Genomic DNA, 11,076 nt, shown 5'->3' on the forward strand with positions numbered 1-11,076 from the left:
AAGTCTCTATAAGAGATTTAAAATGGCGTATGAAATTTTTAGCCAAATTTTCATCAATGTACTTCTGAAGTACAGTCAATCTATTCTGTGATATGCTATAGATTAATTTGAATGGTAGTTGAGTTCTTTCTTGAAGATTGATGGAATAATCATAAGGATGATGTTTAAGAAGAATATTTGTATTTCTTTTAAAATAAACGTCTTGATAATCTTAGTATTGGCTTAAAATATTACTTGAAATCTTTTTTATATCAATAATAGGTATGGTGTATATAGCAAAAATTGACCCTTCTTTTGCAACATGCATGAAAGCTCTTGCACCTACTAATAATGGTATTTATCTATTAGTCTTATGGATTTCTACTTGACTTATAAAATTTTGGATTAAACTACAAGAAAAATGAAGGTTTCAAGAATTTTAATTCATCTAAAGATTATACTTTTTTAGCCATGATAATTCTAAAATAATTGGATTGAATGAAGATTTTATCACATTAAATATTACTATAGTATTATGATCTTTAATTGCTATATCTAAAGGAAAAAATTCATGTGTAACATCTCTAAAAGATAAAATATGACTATTTATGACTTCTATATATACGGATTTAATTTTCTTAATTAACAATACTTCTTGTTTTTTAACAAATTCTTTATCTATGAAACAAATTGAAGCTCTTGAATCTAATAAGACAAAGACTTTATGATTTTTGGATCCTAAATATACATCTATTATAAAACAAGATGAAGGATTTGATCAAAGAATAAGACCTTTATTAGGTATTGTACATGATTCTAGCCACACAATCTTTATTATAGTTGGAAAAATTTGTTTTCCAATACATTGTCTTTTTTATCAACCATGCTTTTTATTTTTTTATAATGTTTTTGCTTTAGATAATATTGAGCAGTATGCTTATCATCTCCAGAATATAAGCATATTTATTTATTTATTATATAAAATAATAAAAAATAATTTTTAATTAATTTTAAATTAATTAAGAATAATTTTCTATATATATATATATATATATATACAAGTGAAAATATTTCATCAATATTTATATTTATTTTTTGATAAAAATAATTTTACGTATACTTTTTTATTCTTTTAAAAATAAATATTCAATAGAATAGATTGTTTATGTTATTTGCAAGCATTATTATCTTTTATAGATATGTACAATAGAATATGTACTTTCAAATAAAACAAAATAAATAAGTGATTTGTATTCTTATTATTTTTTATATCTTTGTTTCAAGTTCAAACCATTTTTTGAATAATAAACAAACAAAAATAAATATTTATTTTTATTTTTTACTTTATCTAATAGGATAATAAATATTGAGTGTGTGTATTCACTTGTATATATATACACACACATATAGGTTGAAACTATAAGGTATAAGCGCAAGTTGTTGAGGGGTGGGCAAGAACCCTAAAAGAGGATTGCAACCAACGTGAACACTATTACCATCACAGCTTTACCGGGATATATTAACTCAAGGAATCTACCTCCACCGGCCACTGTAAGTTTAACCCCGCAGCCCTCTATCCTTAAAGATAAATCGTTTTTCTTTTTCAGAGTTTCGCTGTTTTCTTTCGCGGTAGCGGGGAGACTGGGCCGCTGGGGCGAGGCGCGGCAGGAGAACGTCGGACAAGTGCACGCGAGGAGGAGGATCGGTGGGATCAGGGGATTGAGCGACGCCGCTGCTGCTGGTGCTGATGGTGGAGTATTGGTGCGGATGACCAAGCGTGCCATCACCCCACATGACAACAGCAACATCAACAACAACAGCTTCTCACCGACGCCAAACCCGGCGCATTCCCACGCATTCCCACGCACCACAAGGAGCCCTCGGAGGCGAAGATGTTGCCACGGTTACGAACAGGGTAGCCACCATTGGTAAGGTCTCGTTACAATTTGCGGGCGATCAATTTGAGGGCGTATCCAGGCAGACAGTCAGGAAGAAGACGGGGACGGGAGACAGTGGGGGTGGAGAGATGAATGGGAATGAATTCAGGTTCTTCCTGTCGTGCGATATCAACTTGCCCGTCACGTTCCGCGTCGAAGCTCTCGATGGAGACCCGCCTGCCGCTCCCCCGCTAGGTGGGTGGATCTCTTGCGTGGTTCTGGAGTGTCTTTGTCGTGTGGATTTGGCCTGGCTGTGAATTGGTGGGCTGATTGCTGCCATCGGGAGTTGATTATGTCTGGAGAGGGTTTGAAGTACAGAAATTGAGCATTGTGTTTGGGATTTTATGGCAATTCTGGATGCTTTTGTGAAGAGGTTTTAGGAATTTTGTGGAAGTGAGTGTTGAGTGGAAAAATTCGAGCAAAAAAAATGAAATTTGAAGTTTTTTGAGTATTGTGGTTTGTTTTGGGCGATTGTCAATTTGGATTTTGGAGCCGATTTTAAGATTGTCGTGGGATTCCGTGGTTTTTAGATGGCTTGATTGGCGCGGGAGGTTCTACTCCAGAACTTTTCGTGGAATGCGCGCTTTACATTGATGGCGTTCTGTTTGGGCTTCCAACACGAACCAGGCATGTTACTGTTCTTGATTCTACTGCTGAGAGTCTGGAATTTAACTGAAGGCCTATTGATGAAGATCAGTGTCTTACATTTGACTTTTTAAATCTTGTGGTTTCGGAAGCGCGAATTTAATTTTCTGAGTCTTACTGAGTCCAGGATGCTTGCACTTAAAGTTAGCCTATCTTGTTGCCATGGATACAGCTTCCCTGTTTTCATTCTTGCTCTAGGGTTGCATATTATTCTCTACCAGAGGAACCCATGCTAGGTTAGATGCTTGCGGGTTGTTGAACCTCATCTCTGCCAGATGATACAGATTGTGAATGAACCATCTGTTCACCAGATTCAATTTGATGTTTGATTTCCGCAGGTTGTCTTCTATTGAAAAGCCATGGCGTTGGAATGAACTCGTCACGCTCAGTGCCAAATATCGAGACTTATCATCTAATGCCCAGCTTGCTCTGACGGTGGGTTATTCATTGCTTCTTAACCTGATAGAAAGACGAAATGGCTATCAGGAAGAATCTTTAAGATTAGGATTTAGCAGGGTTTCAACTCTGGGGATATGATTGATGCATGGTTCAGAAGTATAAAGTGGAAATTTGTGGTGCAAATTACCACAAAGCCTGTGCTTATTCAAAGCACAAAGCTCAGGTTTGTAGTATTTTTGAGTGCTGTTAGTTGAAGGCATTTGAATTTTTGGTTTCAATGAGAGTGCCACGGCATTGAGATCCGGGAGTCTGTGCTGTGCATCTTACTGTATTTGACGGCAAAGGTGGCATTAATTTATCCATTTTTATGAAAAAGCCGTTTAGTGACAGAAACATAGAACTGATTTTTGCAAGCACAGTTTGCTATATTCAAGGTTTTTGGCTCACATGTTTGCAATCGTATCTTCATGGACTTCAAACTTACATTTGCTTGTTCGACAGGACCCAAAATTGAATTTTAGTCTTGCATGTCGATAATGTACGAGGTAATCTTGACGCTCTTAGAATGGGTTTGGCTTGCACAGGTGTGGGATGTCTCGTCACCGAGGCAAGAAGTAGTTGTAGGTGGTGCTACTCTGAGTCTGTTTAGCAGTAAGAAACAGTTGAAGACGGGCAAGCAGAAGTTGCGATTGTGGCGTGCCAGGCAGGCAGATGGCCATGTACCGACCAGTACTCCTGGCAAGGTATTGTTCATGACCTAGTAAAATCCAGATGTAGTGGCTTACTGGAGTTATGGTCTTTAGTGGCTGATCATAAAAGGATTTTCAGGTTCCCAAGCATGAGCGAGGCGAACTGGAGCGCCTGGAAAAGTTGATGAACAAGTTTGAGAGAGGTGTGGTGGCACACATAGACTGGTTGGATCGTCTCACGTTTAAAGCAGTTGAACAAATAAAAGAAGCAGAGAGCAAGCGTAGTGGGAATAAGCAACTTCATCTAGCCGTGGATTTACGTACATTTGAGCATCCCGTTGCATTTCAGGTCTAATTTTACCCTTAAGTTTTTCTTCTGTCGGTTTGATTATCTTCTAGTGAAGATAACTGCTGAAGTGTCCTCTTTGGACCATGGATTCTGAATGGAGCTCGTTTGTTCATGCAGGAGCTAGGTGCAAATCTGTTGATGCAATCACCTATTTCTCCTTCCAATGAACTTGTAATAGTTTGGGACCCTGAATTGGGTCGACAGAATCCCTCTGAAAACAAGCAACTGAAGCTCGCTCGCAGTGTGACAAGGGGTGTAATCGATCGCGAGTTGAAGCCAAGCTCCAATGAGAAAAAGTACAGCGCCTTTCCACATGGTTGATTTTCTTTTGATCATTTTAAAGGGTGCATTCATACTTTAGGTTGATTATCTTTTAAAACTTTAATTTGCCATATACCCATGCAGGGAAATACAGCGGGTTCTGAAACATCCTCCAACACGAAGTTTGAGTGGAGATGAAAGACAGCTTCTCTGGAGATTCAGGTTTTACTTGATGTCCGAAAAGAGGGCTCTCACCAAGTTTTTACGATGTGTTGATTGGAGTGATGCACAGGTCAGTCTCCAATTTTTAGAAGAGACATTTGAGGGTTGTGAATAAAGACAGGTTTTTAGATAATGACTCAACAGACTTACCAAATTCTAGTTAACGCGTTCCAAAAAATTAAGTAAATAAATACATGAAACCTAAAACGTCGTGCTATTTGCGTGGTCCAGGAAGCAAAACAAGCAGTGGATTTGATGAGACGATGGGCTCCCATAGATATTGCAGATGCCTTGGAGCTTCTTTCTCCAGTTTTCGAGAGCGAAGAGGTATTCTCCTGCCTGTGGGTTTCAGTCTTCTGATCCTGTGCTCGCGTTATTATCCACATATACGCTGTCCTGATTCGTAGCTTCAAAATAGCTGTGGAATGAAAGACTCTCTAGATTGTGCTTTTATGCTCGGCAAGCGTTGTGTAGGTTCGAGGACATGCCGTGACGGTGCTCGAGGGAGCAGAAGACGAAGAACTGCAGTGTTACTTACTTCAACTTGTCCAAGCTTTACGCTTTGAACGTTCTGACAAATCACGCCTTTCTTACTTTCTTGTCAAAAGAGGTAGTGATTACTAACTTTTTATAACGTTGTTTTCACCCTTAGTCTTCCAGAACATGTGTGGAAGTTGAGTTCTGCTCAGAATGTTGCAGGTAGATAATACTGTAGAGGGTTATTCATATCTTTTTTAATTGTTATGTAATGAGTATGCTTTGAGCTCACGAATTTCATGTTGGGCTGAACAGCGGTTCAGAAATTCGAACTTGCAAGCTTTCTACGGTGGTACGTTACCGTGGAGCTTCATGATCCTGCATATGCGAAAAGATTTTATTCAATATATGAGATTTTCGAAGATTGTATGACCAAGGTACACTAATTAGCCTATCCACTGGTAATAGCATGCAGTAAATGACTACTTCATAACGCTCCCTTTATTTCTGGTGCTTACGAGTACTGTCCAAGTAATCATTTGTTGACCATTTGCCAGGCAAGAAATGACGGTAGGGAGGATGGTGAGAGTGGAGAGAAAATGTGGCAAAGCTTGGTCCGTCAAACAGAGTTGACGGCACAAATTTGTACCATTATGCGAGAGGTCAAGAATGTTCGGGGTTCGACCCAAAAGAAAATTGAGAAACTTCGGCAGCTACTATCAGGCCTTCTTAGTGAACTGACCTATTTTGATGAGGTATGTACTGTCCTATTTATGCGAATGGTATGTACTCATATGTTGAACTTGTTATGATTGTGTGTCTTTGTTAACGTTTATTTAAAAAGTTCATTTAACATAGTGGTTCGCATTGTGGCAGCCCATCCCTTTACCACTTGAACCTCGCTTGATGATTACTGGTATCATACCATCGGAATCCTCAATCTTCAAGAGTGCATTGCACCCCCTGCGGCTCACTTTCCAAACAAGAGATGGTGGAAAGTGTAAGTTAATTTTCAAGAAGGGAGATGATCTGAGGCAAGATCAACTGGTATGAGGTCTCCAATTTTACTCTGGATTATTTCTGTATGTTTACAATTACTGAAACTTGCATACTGAAGTATAAGTTGCCAGCAGCTTTTTTATGCTGTCAGGCAGAACCGAACTTAAGATTAAACAACGTGTCGTTAATGTCCTATGTGAAGCATCATTCTTTCTAATTAATGCTTCTTTGTAAGTGGTGTCTCCATTCCTAAACCTCCATTCATTGTTGTGTTGTACCAGGTCGTTCAAATGGTGTCTTTGATGGACCGACTCTTAAAATTGGAAAATCTAGATTTACAACTTACTCCCTATCGCGTGCTGGCCACTGGAGCAGATGAAGGAATGGTGGAATTCGTCCCCTCTACTTCACTTGCCCAAGTAAGAGCAGCTGCAACTGTTTTTGATGAAATAGATAGATTTGTATTACCAAACAAATTGTATTATTGCTCTATTTGATGCATCTGACATGATCTTGTTACTAACAGGTTAGCTAAGAAACAAGTAGAAATTTCTGTTATAAGCTTTGTGTACTAGGAGTTGCGTATCTCAGTTGTAATGGACTTTCAATATCCCTGCTGCAGGTTTTGGCAGAACACAAATCCATTGTAAGTTTTTTCCAGCAATTTCATGCGGATGCGGAAGGACCTTTTGGTATCACAGCTGCTTGCTTGGAGACTTTTGTGAAAAGCTGTGCGGGCTATTGCGTTATTATGTACATACTGGGGATTGGGGACAGGTACTCTGCTATGAAGATGTTATTGAATTATTTTCACTTTGAAATATTAATTTACTCAAAACATTACCTTGAATGGTGTCACTTTTCTTTCTTCCTTCTATTTTCTGTTCTGCCAACCCCGTCTCTCTCTCTCGCTCGAGCACATTAATAACGAAGATGCTCTAGGTGTTGAGGATGTAAGATTTGTTGTTAAATGCGATGCAGACATCTGGATAATCTACTTCTCTGTGAGGATGGGCGACTATTTCATATCGATTTTGGTTTCATATTGGGGCGTGATCCCAAGCCCTTTCCACCCCCTATGAAACTTTGCAAAGAAATGGTGGAAGCTATGGGCGGTGCCGAAAGGTGTATTCCGCCTCCGATGGTGTCTTAACGTCTTTCTGCTTTAAATGGCTTGTTCGAACGTGTCAAACGTTAATATTATCCTGAGCTTTCTTGCTAGTAACCGCACTTTTGAGAGATGGCATTCTACTTGAGATTGTGTAGTTTCTGACCACGATTGCCTTTTTGTAATGTGACAGTCCCCACTACAGTCGCTTTAAGACCTACTGCTGTGAGGCTTACAACATTCTCAGGAAATCCAGTAATCTCATCCTGAATCTGTTTTATCTAATGGCTGGAGCTAACATCCCCGACATTGCTTCTGATCCTGAGAAGGGAATTTTGAAGGTGTGTAGCACGAATCTTTACTGAAGTTATAGCTGATATTATTTGCCTGTGTATGGTCGCTACAATCTTTTACTTGCATTGCTTATTTCAAGATTCTCATTTCCATGAGGGAACTCTGAAAAGTGCAGCTACAAGAAAAATTCCGGCTGGACTTGGACGACGAAGAGGCTGTGCAGTTCTTCCAGTCATTGATAAATGACAGCGTTAGTGCACTGTTTCCTCAAATGGTGGAGACAATCCACCGTTGGGCACAGTACTGGCGCTAAATTGGTGATCTTAATTCATTCACAATTCTTTTTTAGGTTGTCATTTCTGAGGCTTGATTACCTTCAGGTTGTAGTGGGTTGGAACCAGGAGGCTTTTGTCGTACCTTGTGCTAGTTGAACATTCTGTAGGCACCAAACTTATGTCTTTTGGAGTTAATATGTTTCCGGACCGAATACTAGTTAGACTCTAGATAGATTAAGAGGAGCAGTGTGCAGATAACAAATTGTATAATTTCTGCTACCAAACAACTTCTATCATGTAAGCAATACAAACAGATGCAAAAATTGCACACACTTGTGACATTCCATTGAATGCTTGTACGTGTGTTAGTCACGTATAGTTTCATGCTCATGTTGTGTGAGACATGAATTCAGCCAGTGTCCCTTCTAAAAGACATGCTCTCCTGTAGTCATGCAAAAACTGCTACTGTAGAACCCAAAGCCCTAGATTCGACACGGATGGATATCCCGAGGTGCATATTGTCAGAATACAAGTTCGGCACAATCCAAATTAAACCTTTTTGCACGTGCTGGAAACAATTGTTCCAATATTCAATTGATTAAATATTCAATTTTATTAGAACTGGCATGCTCCTTGTTGCCGATTTTGAGCCGTCTTAAGTAACTACATCATATCAGGGACAGTAATTACATCATCTCGTCGTGGCGAGAGATTTGAGGGTACGATGAAGCTCCAGAGGCGCCAGTACGTCTGTACTGTGATTTTCCGAAGCGAACCAAAGGTCCATTGTGCCGGAGTAACATTATGATCCAATTTTCCACTGGTCCTTCACATTTACCACACGTATGTTTTACCACAAGTTCAGATTGATGAATCGGTAGTATTAGAAAGGGATCTGGGACAGAGGTTCTTCTAGCTTCTGTGCTTGAATCCGACCACCACTTAGAGACTTCTTATGCTCACCCCGCATAGATCAAGGTGGGGCACATGCATATTGCAAGCATAGACACCTGGTTTCGACTTTGGCCAACTAAGGGGCCTTTGCGTCCCAACATAGATCACTCTACGTGGAATTCCGGGTGAATTCATGCAAGTAGCTTTGTAGATCGTGTGAGGACTGGGCGTTCTGCTGGGAAGTGATATGCAAAATGTGAGCTCGACGGAACAGAGGTTTTGAGTAGCCATAAAGGCTGAGGTTAAATGGCGGACCATGCTCTCGGTCACCAACGATCTGATTGGTGCTGCCTCGGTGATCGCGATCAATTATTGTAATCTACCGATCAAATGTTGTTTCTATTTAAGCATCGATTACCTCATCAAGGACTGCAAGGATACCAAAGCACATAAAGAAAATATCGATACGTATAGTGAAATAATGGCAACTACGCAGCCTTTGAATCCTGCTCGGACTCCAATGCAAGAGCCTCTATCTCCACCTACAGGCAATCACAGAGGCGTACCCCCTCTGCCTCCCCCCTCCTAGATAAGGATTAGAATCCGACCAACTTTGTGGGCTCGTCAAGGTCTTTGGAAAGAGGCCAACGAAACAGCCCAAATATACCAAGCAAAAGAAACAAGCGCTCTAGGAACCATTACCGTAATAGAGAATCACGACTCACTCTCGAATATGAATGGAACCGGTGGGAGAAAGTAAGTCGCAGGAAGAGGGCCACGAGAGGAGGACCCCAACAACAACAACATAGCAATCCGGAATCCTTGTACCTCCCTCGACCATCAGTCCAAAGAATTCGAGGGAAGGGAGGACAACCGTGGTTGCCGAGAGAGCACTCGGCTCACAATACCTCCCTCCCCTCATATTATTGACACTCTACAGAAGACGCCTTCTCCCTCTCATCCAGCCAATGGTAGTAGAGGAAAAACCTCTTAGTCACTAGAGAAGCTTTATTCCAGGGGCCCTTCTTCTGGAATAAAGCCCAATCTAGGTTGCAGAATTCACGCTGATCCTTAGTGCGGACCCTATGGCCTTGCATCTTCCGGAGAATCTGATTATTATCACGTCCTTAGGCCCGGAGGCCCCGTCGCTTCTTCCAACAGTTCATAAATTATGTCAAATGTCTCTTACGACAAAACATCTTAATCAGCTCCAAATACCCAACATTGATTTAAATGAAATAGCGTCCCAGTTGCAATCCATTACAAGGTGTTATACCCCTAGCTCTAGCAACTCCATCCCTAGGACCCCAACAGCAGTAGCCAATGGAATTCCCAAACTTGTACAAGCTCAGTTCTTCCAATGGCTAAAAATCATGAATATCCTTGATTCAAATTGAGGCTTCCCCACTCCATAGCCAAGGAACCTCATAGACCATCAATTATTCCCAAGACAAGATATTTCTGCACACTTAGATGTCAATGAAACATGCTCCTCCATGGACATAGAACACCTTGGGGAAGCACCATTGCAAGCCCCCTCCCTCCCTCCACCATCATAAATGTGGATCACCATCTTCACACATAATTTGTAAGGATTTAATGACCCCGAGAAGCTAGACATCATCCAGAATTATCACCAACTACTCTTACACTACATTGATGTGCTATATATTCAATAGCATCGCCACCAAGGCAATCGACTACTGAAATTAGTAGATACATTTTGGTTGTAAGCTAGATTTTTTGGAAGGGAAGCACCAATTGGCTATGGCCATATTTACCACAATATTTGAACAAGTAAAGATAGAATATATATGTAGGTTGCTTCTTGCTGTCATATTGTAATTTTTTATAGTATGTAAAAATTAATTAAAATAGATAATATATTTATAAGTGTTGATGTACTTTAGAGTGGTTAGTAGGTTAATTTAAAGAGAGTTGATGTAAGAAAATTTATTTTGGAGTTTACATATATTGATTATAGTGTTTAAAATATATAGGATTAAATATTTAGTATAAAATTTAAGGAGAAGGTTGGGACTCAAAGATGAAGATCCAAACATCTAAGAAGCTTATTTGGAGGGATGAAAGTAAGGTATGGATGGATGAAGGCTAAAAATAAAGATCTTTATCCCTATTGATCAAAGGCCATATCCAATAGGCATTTAGTAAGCTATCTACGACTATAACAAGGATTTTGGCAACTTCAGAAGAGGCATTTGAGAATCAAAAGCAAGGATTGTAAGGTTTAAGATTTGGGCTACAATTTAAGTATAAATTTTAGAGGATTTGGAATTAAGGTGATGAAGTTATAATCATTTGAAGTTAAAGTATCTTTTTAAGACATATTATTGCTATTTTGAAGATACAAGGAATTTTATGATAGATTTTGGAAATTGGGAGAGGCGGCCAAAGGATGATTTTAAGATCTACATTTCTTGTGAAAGAATGTTTGCATTTGGAGTTTGTATGAAGAAGTTATAGAGCATTGAAGATAGTATATGTAATTCAAAGACAGTAAAAGAGTCGTTTTGTTAATAGTAATGGT

At 39.6% G+C, this 11,076-nt stretch overlaps 1 protein-coding gene across 1 annotated transcript; it reads left to right on the forward strand.

Moving 5' to 3' along the window:
- The first annotated feature begins 1,678 nt into the window (after nt 1–1,678).
- On the forward strand, nt 1,679–7,966 carry LOC112288042 (phosphatidylinositol 3-kinase, root isoform). Its single transcript, XM_024531821.3, has 17 exons — nt 1,679–2,111; nt 2,447–2,543; nt 2,900–2,996; nt 3,545–3,703; nt 3,789–3,998; nt 4,116–4,294; nt 4,404–4,551; nt 4,713–4,808; nt 4,956–5,091; nt 5,274–5,395; nt 5,516–5,713; nt 5,835–6,005; nt 6,239–6,376; nt 6,580–6,734; nt 6,939–7,082; nt 7,259–7,406; nt 7,535–7,966. Exons 1-17 carry the CDS (start codon nt 1,772–1,774, stop codon nt 7,670–7,672), a joined length of 2,676 nt encoding a protein of 891 aa, XP_024387589.1. The 5' UTR covers nt 1,679–1,771; the 3' UTR covers nt 7,673–7,966.
- The last annotated feature ends 3,110 nt before the right edge of the window (nt 7,967–11,076 follow it).

Source organism: Physcomitrium patens, chromosome 10, assembly GCF_059467195.1.
Source record: "Physcomitrium patens ecotype Gransden chromosome 10, ASM5946719v1, whole genome shotgun sequence".
In the NCBI taxonomy this organism is placed as follows: Eukaryota; Viridiplantae; Streptophyta; class Bryopsida; order Funariales; family Funariaceae; genus Physcomitrium; species Physcomitrium patens.

Coding starts and splice junctions, on each gene's coding strand:
- LOC112288042 (XM_024531821.3), top strand. CDS start 1,772: ATGACAACAGCAACATCAACAACAACAGCTTCTCACCGACGCCAAACC. Junction 2,544..2,899: donor GGGCTTCCAACACGAACCAG/GCATGTTACTGT, acceptor TGATTTCCGCAG/GTTGTCTTCTATTGAAAAGC. Junction 7,407..7,534: donor CTGAGAAGGGAATTTTGAAG/GTGTGTAGCACG, acceptor TGAAAAGTGCAG/CTACAAGAAAAATTCCGGCT.